Raw genomic sequence first — 20262 nt, forward strand, 5'->3', positions numbered from 1 at the left:
TATGATGATGCTCTGGAACTGCTGGATTCATAAATGGGCGACGGTTGCCAACCAGTTTGACGCATCGATTTTAGAAGGCGATAATACGTTTTCTCGTTTTACTGTCACTGTTCATTGCCCTCATGGGGCTGCTTTGCTTAAATGACTTGTAGACAGCATCCTTCAACCAGATGGGCTGATTTCATGAGACAAACGTTTGTTCTGCTGTCCTTCGAGCAAGCCGGCGAGATCTCCAGTTAAAAGCTTCCTGGCAGCAGTCCTGCCTCTACCTGCAGATCTACGTCTTCTTTACAGACTTCACAGTCGTCACGGGACAGATTCCGGCAGTCTGCATTTTGTTGTGCGACAGGGGACATGCAGCAAAGAAGCAGAGATACACACTTTGTTTTATTTATAGCAGGAGAACAGAGTACCCTGCATAGACACAGTCCAGACCTTTTGCTAAAAACTACCGTGAGCATCTATTTGGAGATGTAAGAAAAATGGAAAAATCATGTTCACTTTGGGGTGTTACCTCACCACAAAAAAGAAAAAAAAAATAGCTATCCACTACATATGTGGGCACAACTAATGCTGTTCACTATGTTTGAGTTATTAGCTGTTGCTTTGGCGGCCTCCAACCTGCTCCATCTAGTGATATTTAGGCATATGAGAGGTGAAATGGTAAGATGGCTGCCTGGCAACGACCAAATAACTCCATTTCACATGTGATGGTCTTTGAAAAGAGCTCATGGGAGCTGGATGAAAAACTAAAATGGAGGCATCACAATTCAGGAAAAGCCACATTTAGGGTGGCTGAAGATAAAAGTCGTCACTAAAGGGTTTATTGTTTTACTATCCACTTTGCACTTCTTAATCTGCCCTCACAATCCCTCGTCTTTTTCCTGTCGGCTCATCTGATTTCTCTCTGGTCCGGGAAAAGGGAGCGCGTTGGGACGTCACAGCATTAGAGATGAAGTATAAATCAGCTTGCACAGATCTCTGGAGAGGTCTCCTGCTACACCCAGATGCTTGCTTTGAGCAGCTGCAACACTACAACACATCATATTTCCTTGGTTCACCAGCAATAACCACATTGTTGACAATTCACTGGTAATTGCTAGACATGACTTTAGAAAGCTCCTTCAGCGAAGAGAGCATTTAATTTACACACTCAGTAGGTAGTCATTATGCAAATCTTTTATTTTTTTTGTCGGTTTGAAAATGTGATGCATGTAATTGGAGGTTTTTTTTTTCCCCTGGCATTTTTTTACAATGACCTCGTGAAGATGAATCACTTTATGCTTGAAGAAATAACTGTCCAATCAATCCAGGCTTTTTATGTCCAGATGCTTCTTAATTTGTTTACTCATCATGGAGATGAGCTCCCTGTCATAATGTATTTGGATTTCTACTGGTCCAACGTCTCCTCGTTCTTTGTGGACAATAAATCAAGCTTTAACCGTCCTTCACTGCACTGCCGACTTCACTGCTTAAGACGGATCCTCATTCAAAACAATAAGCAAGAGGACCTTTATTGCGTCAGCGACTGAGTCTACATTTAAATGGGGGTCTTTACATTGCATTGATTTGTTTTACAAAGAAAATCCATGGCATGGTCTTTTCTTTTTCATACAGATTTTTGTCGCTGACACAAAAAAAGGAGCTTGAATACAATGTAAGTGGGAGAAATGGCTGCTGGAGTTCATTGGGGCAATGGTCACACTTGTAATACGATTCTCAAGGTTGAATTAAAAAGAAAAATGTTTGCACTCAAAACAGGTTTGCTTTGTATTCACACTCCCTCTGTAACCATCAGACCAAAAGGATGTGAACAAATCTCATGCTGACCAGCGGTACTAACATATTCTCTACTATGCAACTTGCACACAGCTAAGCTAAATGCGTGATGGGTTATTATGGTGGGATTTCTTTTTTTACAAGCTAAGAAATTACAAACTGCAAATATATAATTAAAGAGTCAAAATAACAATAGGAATTGCTCACATCAAGAACGACAGTACTCAAACAGACTCCCGTCATGCGTCAGTCCTATCAGAGCCTGTTTGGACGTGATAGCAGGTCCTGCAGGTCTTGTAACACTTTGCTTTCTAATCTCGGTCCTCGCTGTTCTGCTTGTTGTTGACATCTCTCAGCTCAAACACACCTGATTTGAATTAATGGGTTGTTATCCAGCTCAGCCTCTAAAGCCGAGGTGTCAGACGTAAGGCTCGTGGGCCAAAATTGGCACAAAGCAAATGGTAATAATTTCAAGAGAAAAAAAAGATTTTTTTAAAACTAATTTCTTAAGAGTAGCAGACACAAATGAACCAAAGCCATGCTGTCAGGGTGAGTTAAATCATGCCCAATGCAACAGCTCGAGAAGAGGTCTTTTTGGTCGTTTCACAGTATTTAGTACCAGATGGTATCATTAAAATACACTTTATGTCGAGATCGTAGTCATTTGTAGTAGTGATCGTTTGGTTTTGCAAAAATAGAGACATTTCCATCACATATACTCTGCGCTAAGGATTAAAAATGATTATGGCACTATGGTTTTACTCGTCCAGCACACTTAGATGAATATGGGCTGAAGGTGGCCGCTGAACTAAAATGTGTTTGATACCGTTGCTCAAAAGCACACTGGACATTGGTCCCTGAGAGCCAGAGCTATGACAGTGCTGACTTGGTAAAGACGCTGTAGTAACTTTTCTAATGTTCTGTTACCTCTTTAAAATGGTGCTTCAAAAATGTATCATTAAATAGCAGAACTGAGAGAAAATCCAGTACAAAAATGTATTTATTTTTTTCCTATTTTCCTAAGTATTTATTGGATTATGGGCCTCATTACTGGCAGGTACTTAGTAATAAATTGATTTTTTTCCCCACATTTACAAAATGCTCAATATTCACTCAGAATGGTCCAGGGTTGTTAAACATGTTGGTTTGCTAAAACCAGCCTGCAAGAGTGTCTGACCCAGACAATAGACTTCTTTTGTAAAGGAAAGATGAAAATAACTTGATTAAATGGATTGTTTATTCATCATTTGTTCTTCATGGGAGATATCACAAAAAAAACATAAATGGAAAGGAGATAGCAGCTTTTCTCATATTACAGTCACGTACCAGTAAAAACTAACCACTTTATTGCTGGTGGAGTAATTTGAGTGTGAGTTTATGAAATATGCATGTTGAAGGCTGCAGGAATTGTTCTCATTGTTCTCATGAGAAACAAAATGTGGAAAATTTGTTTTAATCAGTCCAACTTTATTCACGCATCACTTATCATGTACGTTTGTAAAATTCAAAGTGCTTTACAAGAAGATTGATACAATAACAATGGAGTAAAATGAAATGAAAACGTACAACAGAAAAAAAGGCATTTTAAAAACGAAACGACAAGCGATTATTAAAAATCAGAAAAAGAAATGGATTAACGTACCTTTGAATTACATGAAATATTAAGATCAAATGATGAGATGAATGTAAGTTAAAACTCATAATGAAAAGTCAAACTCAATGAAACAATTCAAGTTGTCATTTGATAGGATTTTTGTCCTCTCAACGAAGTCGTGCTGCCTGCGGCTCTGAAAATGAGTTTGACACCTTTAAATTAATCCACTGGTTGCAATATATTTTACAGTATTTATTGCCATTAAAAAAAACAAAAAACAGTATTATAAACAATGCAGCCTAAAAACATGCATTTCTAATGATCCTAAGATATCATCATCAACAATTTGAACTGGATCTTTTAACATTCGATCCCACTTCATTACTGAACGGTGAACAACAACAGCTCGAAGTGTTGTGGGACAGATGAGCTGAAAATGTGAAATCTCACCGAGAGGAACCTGCTGAATGTCTAAAGTATGTGTGAGCTGATGAATCCTGCTTCTCTGACCTGAGGAGCTAAGAAATATCCTTAAAAATGTGGCTGCGAAAGTGGAGAGAAATGCATCTGCAGTGGGGAGGGAGGCAGAGCTTTTAAAGGGGGGATTTGTAAAAGAGAAGAAAGAGAGCGGGAGGGGTGAGGCAGGAGGGGGGCTGGGTGCGAAAGAGATAGCGAAATGAGGTTAGAGGGGAAATAGATTAAAGGAGTGGAAGATATATGGAAGTGAGAAAGGGGCCAGGGAGGAAATGGGAATGTAGAGAAACGTGGGATTCGATGGGTAGGAGAAGGTAAAAACACAGGGAGGAAAACGAAAAAAGGATCTTTTAATTTAACTGGCGAGAATGGCATTCAGTATATTTTTAGGCACATGTAAAAAAAAAAGAGAGAGAGAGAGAGAATAAGTCAAGCACGGAAGCTTTCACTGCTCTGGCGATTTACCTGTTCCTCCCCATCAACCCTCTAATACAGAAATGTGCCAGCTTCAAAATGTGACGCAGAGCAAAGTGTTGCAGCTCACTGGCTGAGTTCATCAATTTAAAAAGTCCTATACAATTTTGCCTCTTTATAAAAAGAAGAAGAAAAAAAACCTTCTTACTAAGGCACCAATCCTTTCTACATTGTACTGTACTATAAAGTTTATCTTGCAGGAATAATTCTGTGTTGTTTAGATGACGGAAGAAGTTGTGTTAAAATGTGTTTCATCCAATTATCTAATTGGCTTAAGTGTGCACATTAAACAATTAAGTGATGTTGTAACCACATTGTCGAGCCATGATTGTGGGGAATTCGTCTTAATAAAATCTCATCGAAAATGCTCTCTGGCTGTTGGCCTCAACCAGAGTGTGTGTTGCTAATTACACCCAGTCAGTGACACTTTTCTTAAAGGGAAACAGTTTAAAAGTGCTAAAGGTTCTGTGAAAGGGGACTGTGGTGAAAACTGAGGCAAGAACATTGACTTGTAAGTTGTTTATGTTACTGACACGCTTGCAAATAATATTTTAGGTGAATGACAGAAACAAGACAGTGAAATTAATCTCTGTATTACTCTGTGGTTTTCTACCAATTTATGACACAAAATGTCAAAGTTTTAACTACAACTAACTTATAAACTACAAAACTATTCATTTTATTATCTTATGTTGTCTAGATTCTTTTTCTATGAAAAATTTTGACTTCTGCACAAATGAAAAATGTAAATTTTCATGCCCAATTTACTTTACTTATGTATGTTAAAGTTAAATATCTATTTAAATTGTCAATTTGCAAAAGTGCACATTGCTACTAAATGTTTGGAAATGTCTTTCAAATCTCTGTGGGGGATAAAATCTCACTTTCATGTGGACATAAATAACATGAAGACAGTTTTCCTGCTGAATATTTTCTCATTTGATAGATTGAGTTGCTGAGTGGAGCTCAAGATAGAATGTTTGAATAATACCACATTAATCCTTGTCGGTCGTTCATTTGTCTCGTGATATCACGAAAAATATTTATGCAGTGAGAGGAAATTGCAGACTGATCTATTTTCCTGCCATTTACTCATATGCACATGTTGTGAGATACATTACCACAATGCTTGTGCAAAATACCATTGTGGCTTTTACGTGAACGGTAATCAGAGAGATCCTTGGCGCCGAAAGGGCTTTTATTTTGACAGCACAGTCAGGAGGCCGTCACGAGAAGCTTCATGCATGCTGTGATTATGAGTGCTGTAGCAGTTAAACCTCAATAGTGGGAAGCAGTAAACAGTCCTGAGCTTGTACATCATGCAGTTTGCTGTTCAGTGCATTTTGCTGTTTAGGCAATGAATTATGTGACAGCCCACTGGGCAGCATCCATAATCTGTCCATTTTTTTTTTTTTCAAACTAATCCACCTGGACGCAACATTGTAATCCAGCTCATTTGTCGCAGCCTGCGAGGACGGACGCCAGCTCACGTCTGTGTGGCTGCTCCCTTCAGACTGAGCGATGGGGTCTGAAGTGGCGAGGAGTCAGATCAAGCCTCCGCGTCCTCAATCGTCACCGCAAATCCGCGTTGTCACCGCGCCCGTGACCGCCCGCTGCAAGAGGAGAGAGAGGAGACTGGTGGCTCCGTGTGCTGCTGTCAGACTGATGTAAGGGTGACATAAAGAGGGGGGGGATGGAGGTGGTGGAGATAAAAACATAAATAATGATAATACCAATAATGATCAGAATCCACGAATGGAACAGAAATATATTACAACAAAGACTGAAAGAGCCAAGACCGCTAATTAAAAGCGCCCACACGTCATTAAATCTTTTTGTAGTGTGCAATTCTGTGCTGGATCTCACTTTTAAAAAGAGCTTCTTATTGGACGTGACAGTAAAAGACAGAAGAGATAATAGAGATTACAACAGCAATACTCTTTGACTCATCAAGGAAGCCAATTCTATACTATTTGTCACACTTTTCAACCTCATTCCAGTCACTACAAAGGTATTTAAAGTACCCCCCCCCCCAAATGATTTACAGTGTAAGTGCTCCTTAATATTGCAAAAGATTCAAATCCCCATTGACACTGTCTGACCTTTTTACTTAAACTACAGGAGCTTTAAGTGCTGAACTGTCCACTATGCTGTTTACTTTGCAAAGTCGCTCATGCTCTCTGAGTGCTTTCCCTTGTCTTCTCTGTGGGGGTCTTGTCTATTTAATGAGCGACACGTGTATCCTCCTCTACTGTTCATGTGACATAGGTGCTACTGGCTGAGGAAACGCTCGGGGGTCCGTGTTAAAGACTTGAAAAGCATAATGCTGATGGCTGAAAGACATTAAAGACGGAAACTCCCACGTTCGATGAATAGAAGTCAGACGTGGCCTGGAGCTTTGAGTTTCTCTAATGTATCTGACAGCGACGTTAAGATTTCAAGCAGGCTGTCAGCACGCATATTACTGAAGTACAGCAGGTGGGCTCCATTGTCTTAGATCATCCTGACTCTTAACCACCTCCAGCTATACACACAATTGATTTTATTTGAGCAGCAAACCATCGCTTGCATACAGCTGATGACAAAAACCACTTCTATGAATATGTATGTCTTTGCATTGACTTGGCAAAGAGACTGTAGTCGCCTTTCTAATATTCTGTTGCGTCTTCAAGCTGGTGTCTTCACACACGTGTCATTAAATAGCGGAGCTGATCATAAAACCACGACAAAAACTAACAGATGTTTTTTTTCTGGATTTTTCATTGGATTATGGGCCTTATCTACTATACTGCAATGGTTGGGCACACTTGCAAACGTGATAGTGTGCGTGCACGCGCGCGCACACACACACGTTGCAGCATGATAACACACATTATCCAGTTACTGTTTTCGCCTCCATGAATATGGACTGTGACTGTGACGAGTTTATCCTAACCAAGATAAATGTACCAGAACTCCCATGATTTAAAATGTCTCCTTGTGTTGGTAATCATTGCATCTGTTTTTTAATGTGTTTAAAAATTGCAACTCGATGCACAAATGCCGCTGTTACTGGGGTGAGAGTCATTTCATCCCCTGGCCCGTGATGATTTTTGTTTGGGGACTTTATTATTACATCATAAGATGTGTTGCGTCTCAAATGTTCGGTAATGTTCTGCTATGTTCGATAACTGATGATGACATCCACTGTGTTTTTAAAAAAAACAGTTCACAAAGTTTACCCGCAACACATTCAAGGTACATATTCTTCCTTTTGGATAAACACCCAATTGTGTACAACATATGCCTTTCAATCCGCTATTAATCCACTTTTTGATGAATCCAGATAATCACCCAGCTGTGCTGAGCTGATTCAGATCCGTGCTAAAATCATGATAGCTTATAGATTGTATCTTCCCCAGGGGGACTTTGAGGGATCCATACCTCTACCTCATTTTTGTTCCATTACCCAGCATGCCCTTGATGCATGTTTTGTGTGTTTCTTTTCTTTGAGTTGCTTCTACACGTCTTAAAGGCTGAGTGACGCCGTTTGTCGCAGTGACCTTTACTTTGCTGTCTCGCACACTGGATCCACACTCCAGTGCAGTGAATTGTACTTTTCATGCTGGGAATATCAGGGAGACTTCAGAAGTGTGTTAAAAACTGCTATATCAGAGAATACTCAAATCGCAACATGTTTTTAGATATTTGTTTAAATAGGATTGTTTGAATTATGCTGAAATTGTTAGCATTTTCATGATTTAAACCCATTTATTGCCGGTTTCTGCAATTCAAAATGATCATACTTTACACCCAGAAAAAAATGGTTTCCATAAATGAAATAAATGTAGTATGAGTCTTTGATGGGAATTTACAACATCATTTATTTGTTTGCAATTGTTTGAATTTGTAGTAAAACAGTCAAACCGTACTACATTTTTTCAAAATGAAATTTGATCATTGCAGGAGGTTTTATACTGTAATATCAATCAGTTAAAAAAATATATACTGCTAATGGAAGTCAATGGCAATTTTTGGCCTCACAGACAACAAAACTGAGGTTCTGACATGACAATGAAAAAAATGCAATGCCATCAAATCAGTTTCATTATCATTCATATCAATGCAGCGTATTACCACCAAAGCCGGTTCTCGTATTATTCATCATGGAAACCATTTCATGCTGGTATTTTTTTATTTTTTTATTTTTTGCTGGTATAACCTTCGTTTGGCTTTTCATTTCTGGGTCTCTCTTTTTAGTTCAATAGTTTAATATTTTACAGAGTCGCTCTGATTTGTAGCTGCAGAGTAGCTTTCGCTGATTTGTAATGTTGTAAAAAAAAAAAAGATAAAATAGAATAATTTAGTTACAAAACTCCTTAAAGGCATATATCCTCACAATATGGGAAAGAGTAAATTATGCATGCATTTTGATTTATAATCGTTTTAAATAGGTCATCACGTATTGAAAAGACAATGATTTGGTAGTTTGGTAAAGTTTATGCAGATGATCATTGTTTGACTTTGTATTTGGACCTGCGATTGAACAGTGGCTTCGATTCAGCACTGACAGCAGTTCTGAAGTTAATATATCCACTCTTAGTTTGTATTTCAGGAAAGCATGAAAGAGTAATGGGAGATTTTACCAAGTTTCATCAGATCCTCGGTCAGAGATCAGTACTCCGAGCCTTCAATTTTTGGCAGATGCGGGTTTATTTGTCATCCGAAAGCTAAGTAGCCTACCATCAGTGCGTCTCTGAAGCCAGAGCAAATACCATTAATCCTGCTGGCCTTTTTTATTTTTGTGCAGTGACTTAAAGGACTTGCTCAGGCATGTCTATCTGCTGAACAGATGGCCCCATGGGGTGCTGCACAGTGTGCAGGACAACCAGCAGGTCGCTCTCACTGTTCAAACCGTGGAGTGATGGTTCCAACTGGGACTCTGTAAGCTAAAAGCACAGAGACCTGAAGTGAATTTTAATCTTGGTGGGTTCTTTGAACTGCTCTCACAATCCTGCAGGGCAGAGACTCTGTGCACAATGATTAATAACCATTTTTTTTCTTTCTTTTTTTTGGTGGGGAGTGGGTAACGAGACATAATTGAATTATGTCACTTTTTCTCTGTCATGCTATCGTTTGGCACATTGATGACCGTCTCTCTGTGGCTCCGTCAGACAAACAGAGTGCGATGCCACAAACTGCAGTGTCTGTGCTGCAGCGTTTTGCATTTCAGATGAACGATCGCCGCGGCTCTTTCCTCCTGAGAGGCTGTAATCCTGGTTCGAAACAACAACCCGATGTTTGCTCAGTCAGTCACTTTCACGGGAGACAAATGATTCAGGTTAAACTTTTTGTTCCCCCTCTCTTTCTCTCTTTTCAGAGATTTGCCTGTGAGGAGAAGATATGAGGTTAGCGGGCTCTTTTCGGATCCTGTGGTTTGTCCTGTTGGTAAGCTCTTTTCTCACTAATTCAGAGGAGGATGTGCCGTGAAGTGAAGGTGGGAAGACCCTCCCTTTCATTTTGTATGCAGAACATGTGCAAAAAGCACAGGCGTCAATTTTCATTAAATGAACATGTAATGTTCTGTGCTCTAGTGGTTTTCTTTTATCAGCAAAATCTTATAATTAATTTTCTCTTGTCCTTTATAATTGAGATTTATAGTTTATAATTAGCTCAGCATTATGAGATAACTTGAGAGATAAATGATCCATGACCAAATGCGTTTCTGCGAGTATTGACTCTACTCTTATTGGATCCAATTCCTGCATTATCATGCAAAAGGTTACAAATGAGGATTCCAAAATAGAAATCTGAATCTTAAATGATTGTAAGAATCATTGTTTAACTGTCTTGAACCATATTCTCAATGCAACCTTTTTTGAAACATCATGTAACTGAACCAATTTTGCATATTTAGTCTACAAGTCAATGAATTCTTTCCAAAATGTGTTGTAGAAATACACTTATAAAACAATATGTATGGAAATCAGACTAAAACAATGTAGATGTATGTATAATGAAGTAAAGACCTGCGATGTCAGCATCGTCCAATTTTTTATGTTTCCTTCAATTTCATGCTGGAATTGTCATCTTTAATCACTGAACAGAGGTGACCTGGGTCAATTTTAAAATGATGTACTATAAATACATGAGGCAAGTAAAACCCCTGATAAAACCCGTTTTTAATAATGCGACTTTGAGAACTGATTCATCCACACCAGGGTCTGCAGCCTGTTCAGCCGGTCACCAAATTATTGTGATGCAAGATGGAAAAGAACAAAAGAGTGAAAAGAAACACAATCAGAGACGAGACAACGTCAGAAGAATGGCTTCAATTATGCGTTTATGTGTAAAAGTCTCAGCCTAATACTGCCATAGTTTATTATTTCCTCCAGGGCTTCTCAGTATAGCAGCGCTGACATCTCCCATCACAACCCACACCACTCTGGTCTTGCATGGGTGAATTACTAATAAAGGCTGAGTGATGACTCTATTTTAAGAGCTCTTGGATGTAAATGAGCAACATGATGATTCCAATCATTCTAGTTTGCATATACAGTAATTCCAAGCATGTCATCTGGTCCAATGACTATATTTTGATATATTTCTTTGAACTGAATTCAACTGTGTATAACAGTACCAGGTGTACCATCACAGTGCTTGAATTCATTCCCTCCACATCCGCAATGACTGATCACAAACTGTATACCCCACGGCACATTCCTGACATGATTTGGTTTATATTGATACACTCGTGTGTGCGTGTGTGTGTGTGTGTGTGTGTGTGTGTGTGTATACAGACTGTATGTTTTTCCTGTGGTTTCTCTCCGTGTGCTTGTTCAAGGTAAGTACTGTAGTTGTGTATATGTGCATGCGTGCATGTGTCTGGATGTCTCTGTGTTTGTTCTCGTGAGACCGATCCAGAGTGTATCTTCTTCTTCTGCTGGTGGTTAGTAGATGGACATCATTAGGTGGCCCACAGCACAGAGATCTTCACTGAGGATTTCATCTAACTTAAAATTCCTCTCAAGCTCTGGATATGATTTCATCTGGTATGATTTCATTGCACCCTGGAGGTTTGTGTCACATTCGCCATCCTCCCAACGTTTAAGAAATTGTCTCAATTATCCAAATGGGGCTTTTGTAATTATCAGTCAAAGGTCTTAACACTTATCTGATATCGCAGGAAAATTGTGGCACTGTGATCTGAATATAATAATTTCCTGATGGGACTGTGATGAATGCGACTTTCTGAAGCTGCAGCGGAGGGGCTGAGGGAACTTTTACTGACGGAAAATCTTATAAAGACACACTTACTCCATTGTTCTCAAGTGACACTGACAAATGAACGTTCCATTGCTGGTCAGCATCATGCTTGACGTTGAGGTTTTATATCATTTCATATATTTCATTTCAGTTGCTCTGTCTTATGTGTGGTACTTCCATGAGGAGGTTTTGGACAAATACTGCTCAGCTGATATTGGTGGTGGCCTAGTGGTCGTATGTATGACGTCATTTACTTCAATGCTTGGAGTGACATCATATGTACGGCTGCTAAACTGCTACATGGGACGTCAGAGCTGTCACCTCCTCAGACTGTCTTGTTTTGGTTTTAATCAGACCGGTATGAAAGATATCGTTGCTCTAATGAGAAGTCTTGTTTCCCTCCGCAAACAGCCAGTGGGTTGCAAGTGTGATAAGGCATCTGGACACAATCTCCCTGCCAAATGCACAGATTCTTCAAAAATGCAAGAGCACGAGCCTGACACTCCGAGAGGTTTAAATTTCAAAGAAGACAGGAAGATAAGTCACAGTAAAATAGGCGGTTTATCCTTCAGTGAGCAGCGTGATTGAAATCAACGTTTCACACAGCAGCCCTCTTTCTTTCACTGCTTCCTCCAAATACAAACAAAAGAGATGAGATAAGGTGCATTTAGAAAATATCAGCTGCTTAACTTCTTTTGTCAGCCTCCCACACACATTAAAATGAGTTACATGAATGGAGAGAAATGTCAAAGGCAGAGAGAAATCTACATCACATCAGTTCTGGAAACGCTACCGAAATGCAAATTGCAAATGTTGACAAACTGATGATTTTGAGTCTGAATCATCCCGGGCAATACTGCATCTACACTGGCATTAATTCTGATTGTCGAAAAGAAGAGTTGAGTTTCATGGGTCTTTTTGGTTTTTTTATGTCCTTTTACTCTTAACTCGAATGTGATGTTTTCTCCACAGCACAGGGCATCGCCAGCTACCGAGCCAATCTCGGACCCATCACTCAGCCCTGCACGGATTACTTTAGAGGAGCTGAGTCAGGGTCAATACCAGTGTTTGGAGGGCTCCGACAAAGACAACCAGCCGAACAGGACCGGTGAGAGGCCCACGTTATTTTCAAGCTCTCCAAGATCGATTACCTTTAGGGTAGCATCGCAGGTGTAGACATGTTGTAAAACAGTTAAATGGGATCAAAACACTATTGACGTTCTTGTTAAAGGTGGTGTAGTTTTGCCGGCTGTGGCTGGAGCACAGCTGAAGTTTACACAGGCTGATGATTGCTTTCATTGCGGTAGAGGAATGATGGAAATAGTACTGAAAATGTGTTCCCAACTACAACTAATGGTGCATTTCTTGTATTACTTGACAACTGTACCTTAGCTTATTGCAAGTACTGAAAGTAACATCTGTTGCAGTATCTGATTCAGTGTATCAGTGTAAAATAGACATTATTTTCATTTTCTCAGCTGAACACTAAAATGTCCTAAGACCAGTCTTTGGTGAACAAACTGCGACAACAAGGAGGATTTGTATCTTTTAAAGGACCACACTTGGCTAAGAAATTGCAGAGTTCTAATTCCACTGGTGTATTGTACTCAGTGTTAAGTTAAATTGGTACAAGACACAAATTCCTATTAAAGTATGAATCCCTGAAAATAGCACTTAATTTGTAATTTCAGCACTCTGTTTTTCACACATAGTGTCATGTATTTACAACCACTGCACTGACAATAGAAATAAATGTGTTCCTTAAAACTGTCAATGGCTTTTTCCCCCATTCTCAAGGGATATTCTGTGGACATGTGTGGGATGGGTTCTTGTGTTGGGATGAAACACCCGCTGGGACATCTGTAACGCAAAACTGTCCAGATCATCCTGACCTGGAAGCAGATGGTAAGAAAGTTTTAGTACATTTGTCAAAAGACTACAACAAGCTTGAGACCTGCAGAGAGAGTTACTGTGCCCCTGTGAATGAAGTCAGATCAGCCAGTGTGCTCCCTATCTGCGCTGAACCTTTAAAAACCTCAACATTGATGAACTGCAGAAATGGTAGCTGACATTATCATCACAGATTTTCTCCTTGGACCTGGCGTCCACATATGTGGACATCATTTTGGGTTTTCTAGACCACAATACAAAATTAGTTTGGGTCTTAGAAGGTTAAGAAATAATAGAGCCGTGCTCCTGTCTCAGCAGTTTTATAACCTGACATTTGCTTTTGTTATGCACTTTCTACCGCTTCATTTAAACACTGTCTTACTATTGTTGTTTTAGTAACTTTAACAAAGTTCTAGTCTAACTGCACAGACATCTCACAGAGCGTCTTGTTGTTGAATGTTTCAGATTTATTGCTTGATCTCATGCCTCTTATCCTAAATGGAAAAAACATTTCGATTAAATTGCATTTTTATCAAGCCACCCAGCTAATTCTGTAGTGGTTCTGCTTTATGTCTTCTTCTTGGCCATTTTATTGGTTTAGAGTATCAGCATTTTTGTTTATTAGTGGCCATTCTCCAGCTGCCGGGGGGGGGGGGGGGGGGGGGGGGGGGGGTTAAGACTCTGTGGGCCACTCAGTGAAATCACTTTGGCCTTGATTGAAATAACTCAACAACTATTGAAAGGACTATTAGTGATTAGGTTCAGATTATTATGATTCTCAAAGTATGAATGTTTAATCTTCGCATCATGTGCCGAGGTCCGAAGTCCAAACTGCATTCAGTAATCTTAACAAAAAATCTCTGACTTTTCTATTAACATTTCCTAGAAAGAAGCAGTACGTGGACGGCATACGATCCAGCTGTTTACCAGACTCTGTGTTCTCTGTGTTCTGACCTTGCACAATAATCAGCAAAAGACCAAACTAATGCACAGTTTGCAGACTGTACGTGAGGCACTTGAAGACAGCTGAGTCAGCCAAGTGCTGCTTCAGAGTATCCTCATGCATCCTGATTACGCCAAGACATGCTGCGACTTGCTTTATCAAGGAGCAACATCGATAAAGTGACCGGCTCAAAGGATCCGGTGACCACAGTGGGCTTTAACCTGCACACTACTCAGACCCTCTCTGGTGCTCAGACCCTTGAACACACAACTTTAGAGTTAAACAACTTTTGTGAGCTAACTTTTCATCAAATTTCCCAGACTCACATTTGATTGTTTGTGCACTGAAGTTTTGGTAAGACCTTAATTGTCTTCTTTGGATGAAAAACAGAAATACACACACACACACACACACAAAAGAAAAAACCCCAACCTGATTTCATGTTGGGCAATCAATGGATCAAGATTGTAATTTGTCTACTTATTCAAGCAATGTGTGGCTTTATTACAGAATACATGCAAAACTGAAGCCTCTGTAATTTATATTCTCACGTAGCCTTGCATGGCTGCGGCCTCTAATAAATCAAAGAAGCTTCTCTGAACCACGGGGAAGGGAAACCTTTCTCAAGATTGAGCGGAAATGCCAGCTAGTATTATTGATTCATATCGGAGGTAAAAGGCAAATCATTAGCCCGTTGTATGGTATCAGCCAAAAAAAAGAAAACAAACGGACATTTACATATCGTGCAATCTATTGTGAAGTAAGCAACACTGCTTTCCATAGTGTGTGCAGTTTTTTTTTTTTTTAAGTTCTGAGTAATGCGAGGCTAAAGAACGTCTATGTGAAGAGCTCCAGCGTCAAGTCATGTCTGATTTAGGAGATGCAATATGACGAAGAGCGGAGAGGTGAAGAAGAGGACAGAGAGATGAATGAGGACTCTGTGGAGAAAAGAAAAGAAACAAAACAAGAAGCAAAGGGAAGACGAGAGCGCAGTCGTTCAGGAAGAGACAGGAAAGCTGGAGTCTGGGAGATGGATGGGGAGAGACAATATGAATGAGGGAACAGAGGAGGTGTTTTCGTAAGAGATGGCTCATAAAGGATCTTCCCAAAATGGCTGTGACGCTAAGCAGCCCCTCACTGGCCTGAGAGAGTGGAAGTGCTGCTGCGAGACCTTCAGGGAGGCTTGGAAGCGATTGGAAGCGGCGGTCGAACGGTTGATGAGCTGTCAGAGCCAAGCGGGCAGCCGGGCTGCAGTTGTTGTTGTGGAGAACAATGTGCTCTCATTCTTTAGCTGAATCGTGGATCGGCAGCACATGTGGTTTCAAGTCTGACATCTTAGAGTTTTCCAGAAAATTACTACAAAGGTGCACTTTTTTCTTTGTTTTTTTGGACATAACCTTAGATGACGGGTGCCAAGGTAAATTATTCACAGTTGTTTGGTAATGTCAGGATTCAAGGTTCAATTTACACTTGTGGAGTGTGCCAACGTGGCACTGCTGCAAAGCCCTGAAGGACAAAGCCAAGAAATACAAATATTCTCCCCTGAACTCTTTACTAAACAAACAGAAGCTGTAAACTGTTCCTGTAAGTAATTTAATCCTTAAAGTAGAAGCTTTCAGGGTAGCCTTTGATGAATTATGCAATTGTCAAAGTAGCAATGAGTCGGTTTCTTTATTCTCTCGACAGAAAAATCGACCAAATACTGTGATGAATCAGGTAACTGGGTCCCGCCTGGCTCCATCTGTCAGCCTGCATCAAAGGACAATTTGGGGGTAATTACTGATTGGCTGTTTACAGTAAATACTGGACGAAAGAGTCAACGCTTGTATCGGTTTCCCCATGCATTCATTTGTTTAACTTCTTGGTTCCCAGAAGGAAATTCACAGCTTTTTAAGGGACGATGCTCGAGAGCCAAGCACAGCGGCCATGGGAGTCAGCATGGAACAAATTATCCTCGAAAATGAGAAGAAATGCCAGGAGAAAATGAAGAATGATCCACCATATAATAAATCAGGTACTGATTCTGGCTACTCAAGCCTATCATCTAAATCTAGCGCTCACTCGAAAAGTAAATAGCAATTTATCATGGTATCACCGGCCTGACAAGAATCTAAAAAGAAAATCTTCAAAATCCAGGTAGGCATAAGTGAATAATGAATGTTGAAAGTATGTAAGGGAAAATTGGTGTACTCTTGTTGGGCTCGTCTTGCTATGTGGAGTTTGCATGGATGGATGGATGGATGTTGATGGTTGTAAAAATATACAGTGACCAATCATAGCTCATGGTTACATGTAGACGACATCACGCGAGTGACTCCAGTAAAGGTTCTTATTCATCCGGTCATTCATCGGTGTGTTGCTGGTATTGCAGGTCTGCACTGCCGTCGTACCTGGGACAGCCGACTGTGCTGGGACGACACTCCAGCAGGAACGTCTGCCTCCCAAAACTGCCCCGATTATTTTCCTGACCTCGACCCCCACGGTGAGTTGATGTGATGGGATTTTGTTTTTTTTCTTCTCAGTTGGGAATTTGTGCCACATAATCCTACTATATACCAATTTTTTAAATTATTTTTTTCCTAGAAAAAGCAACTAAGTACTGTGGAGCAGACGGTCAATGGTTTCACCATCCAGACAGCAAGAAGCCTTGGACCAACTATACACTTTGTACAACCACTTCTGAGAGGCGCCTGAGGGTGAGGCTTTAATGTGATGATCACATCAATATGAACTCACTGAACTTGTCACAAGCTATATTTTGGTAATTTGTCTGAGCAGTTTTCTTTTTTCTATCAAAACTTCCATTTGATCCCCCAGAAGTTAAAGATGGTTGATAGTGAATACAAATGTCTCCTGAAAATAAACCAAGACCCCCCTTATAACAAAACAGGTAGGCTGGTTCTCTTCTCTTTATGTATTCTTGATAAACTTCTTTTTTTTCTCAACTGAGTGGATTTCTGAGCTGGTGATGTGGTTTAATTTGTTTTTTGATGCTGCAGATCTCCACTGCAGTCGTAACTGGGATGGCTGGCTGTGCTGGGACGACACACCAGCAGGAAGTCGTGCATCCCAGAACTGTCCTGACTACTTTTTGGAGTTTGACCCCTCCGGTGAGTTCAAGTGTGACTTCCTCTCGTCTTCTGTTGACTTTCATATGCAACTGTTGTCCAGAGGTAGTTTTACTCTTCACCGACTCGGTTGAGTCAAATCAGAAAAAAACTACTGAAGGGTTTACTCCTCGAGATGATTCAAGAAATAGTAACTGTGATGTTTGAACGTTTAAATGTTTTGATTTTCAAGTTGTAGTACTATGGGGTGGGACCAAAGGAAAACCTCTGATGAAAGTAATTAGGGACTTCAGTCGATTAATCATGAATAATTGCATCTCAGTATTTAACTGATGTGGCAATATCAACTGATATGTTTACACAACAGAATCATGTTTATTCATGTGTTTGTTTGTTTTTTAACTTCTAATATCTTGAAAGACTTGAATTGCTAAGCTGCATCTGTTGGCCTGCTACTGTTTTAAAATGCTTTCAACACAATGGATTGTTGTTGAATGCAATCTGCTTCAACTAAAGGCACTCTCAGTGATTCAGAAATGTACTAATTACATTAATTTGTAAACCATAATTTCTTTTTGTTATTGTTAATAATAATATGATTTCTCTTGCTTTTATTTGTCTTTGGGTTGCGGGTTAAAATTACTTTCACTCATGTTACACAAAAATGACACAATTATCTTAATATTGTGACTTTTAGAAAAGGCCACTAAGTACTGCGGTGAGGACGGACAGTGGTTTCGCCATCCAGAAAGCAACAAGAGCTGGACCAACTACACTCTCTGTCTTGTCAACATCAAGGAGAGGTTGAAGGTAATTTATAGTTGAAACTGTGGGAACTCTCTTCTTGGAACGCCCCCAAATTGCCTCGAAGAAACTTTGAGGAGCCCTCTGTGATCTCTGGTTTGCCAAATCATTAAAGTCAAGCCAGATTCTGGGTGGGCACATCAATTCTCATCAACATTCAACAGCAGGAGCCTTCCAGATAAATGTGATGGACTTTCCATTTTTCCCAGGTCTGCTCCAGGTTCTAGAGTGTCTTATTATAGTTTTCTTTGACATTTCCAAATCAGATTTTGATACACATTGTGCCTGCAGAAAACTTAAATATCCATCGTTTGACAATGTTGAGACAATATTTGATCAAATATTTTCAGGCCATATGTCCAAATACCATTATTGTAGCATAACATATGTCAGTGCTTGGTCCTAAACCTTCCTTGTCTTTGGTTTTATGTGCTTGATAATAACTCTGAGGGTACACGTTTGTGTTTTGTGTAATCCCGGCTTCACTGAAAATGAAGGCAGCCGCCCAGTTTTCCAGGGAGTCAGACGTCGAGCCCATCCTGGAGGCCACGATCGGTCCCGTGGTCAATCGAGAGGAGCAGGAAATTGGGACCAAAAAAATTCTCGACAACCAATACAAATGCTTCGAAAAGATGAACCGAGATCCTCCTTATAACAAATCAGGTATCTGCAGGATGGCTCCGTTCCTTTCTGTTAAGCCTTCTTCCCTGCGTGTTTTGCTCTGGCTAAAGCTTCATGGATGTTCCAGGTCCGCACTGCAGTCGTAACTGGGACGGCTGGCTGTGCTGGGATGATACTCCAGCAGGAACCTACACTTCCCAAAACTGCCCCAACTATTTTGATGACTTCGACCCCACGGGTCAGTGTTTCTATTGTGCTTAATTTGATAACAGGCATAGATGATGTGAGGCATTTAGTTTATGTTAGTTTATATCTGAAATGTCCCAGCTTCTCTCTTGTGCATTGATCGCTGAAGTTACATAAACATAGTTATTAAGTACAGTTTGTTGTGACTTCTTTTGAGTTTAGTGAATTACTGGCCTGGATTTAATAAAAGGGAAGATGCTACTTGGAAATGTAAAATGCCTTCCCTCAATTCAAGCTTTATGTTATAAACAAGCTGTTGAACTAATAATGTGAGGAAACAGTTTTGATTACCGAGAAACATGGTCAACACCAGGCAGGTCATATAATGAAAACTATCATTCATTAAAGGCTTTATGCTGCCCACAGTAAGACAAATTTCATATTGCTGCCAGATGACTAAGTCATTTCAGGATGAATGAAAACAAGAGTTAATTGAAATAGTCACAGGAAAGACAACAGCTATGAATCATGCAAACAATTGGTTAAGAGACCACCAGCTCTCTGAACTGTTTTCATATAAGGAAGGAGTAATGAGCCCAGATAACTTCTATAGTAAATGTTAAATAGCAATCTGTTATTAACTTGTTATTGCCAAAAGTAGTTGCTTTACAATCTCACTGTGTAATTCATCACTCCCCACACTATCATATGATTAAATGCTCTAAAAGAACCTCCCAATAATAAGTCGCTGACTAGATTTATTGCTTAATTGTCACTTTCAGAAAAAGCAACTAAGTACTGTGGAGAGGACGGGCAGTGGTTCCGCCACCCAGACACCAACAGGACTTGGTCCAACTACACACTGTGTAATGAAAACACTAAAGCAAAGCTGAAGGTAATTCATTCAACAACATTTTTTTGCGTAGTCATTACGCTCCCAAACAGATACATTTAACCACGAGATAATAGCTGACATTTCTTGCCACGCAAAGGTTGATATGCACATGTTTACCAGAAGAAAATTTTCAGAATGTCATTTGGTTAAAGGTTACTATTTACCTGCTTAGAGCTATGATTTGAATTTCACTCATTTCTTATCGTGCCGAGATGATGAACAGACAAAGCAGGTCTTTCTAAAGGAATCCTACTGATTTTTACATTCAGTGGAACAAAACCACCAAACT

General features: G+C 39.9%; 1 protein-coding gene across 1 annotated transcript in view; it reads left to right on the forward strand.

Moving 5' to 3' along the window:
* The window catches only part of calcr (calcitonin receptor), a gene marked incomplete at its 3' end in the record, with an annotated part of 54475 nt that overhangs the window by 19342 nt on the left and 14871 nt on the right, over positions 1 to 20262 (forward strand). The window contains exons 2-14 of the mRNA XM_080516079.1: positions 9681 to 9748; positions 12539 to 12674; positions 13364 to 13471; positions 16086 to 16171; positions 16272 to 16413; positions 16771 to 16881; positions 16983 to 17095; positions 17217 to 17289; positions 17399 to 17509; positions 18165 to 18277; positions 18769 to 18934; positions 19020 to 19130; positions 19861 to 19973. Coding sequence (XP_080372205.1) covers positions 9704 to 9748; positions 12539 to 12674; positions 13364 to 13471; positions 16086 to 16171; positions 16272 to 16413; positions 16771 to 16881; positions 16983 to 17095; positions 17217 to 17289; positions 17399 to 17509; positions 18165 to 18277; positions 18769 to 18934; positions 19020 to 19130; positions 19861 to 19973 — 1428 coding nt within the window. The 5' untranslated portion in view covers positions 9681 to 9703. The remainder of the gene's footprint in view (positions 1 to 9680; positions 9749 to 12538; positions 12675 to 13363; positions 13472 to 16085; positions 16172 to 16271; positions 16414 to 16770; positions 16882 to 16982; positions 17096 to 17216; positions 17290 to 17398; positions 17510 to 18164; positions 18278 to 18768; positions 18935 to 19019; positions 19131 to 19860; positions 19974 to 20262) is intronic.

This window comes from Blennius ocellaris (assembly GCF_963422515.1).
Source record: "Blennius ocellaris genome assembly, chromosome: 20".
Classification (NCBI taxonomy): domain Eukaryota; kingdom Metazoa; phylum Chordata; class Actinopteri; order Blenniiformes; family Blenniidae; genus Blennius; species Blennius ocellaris.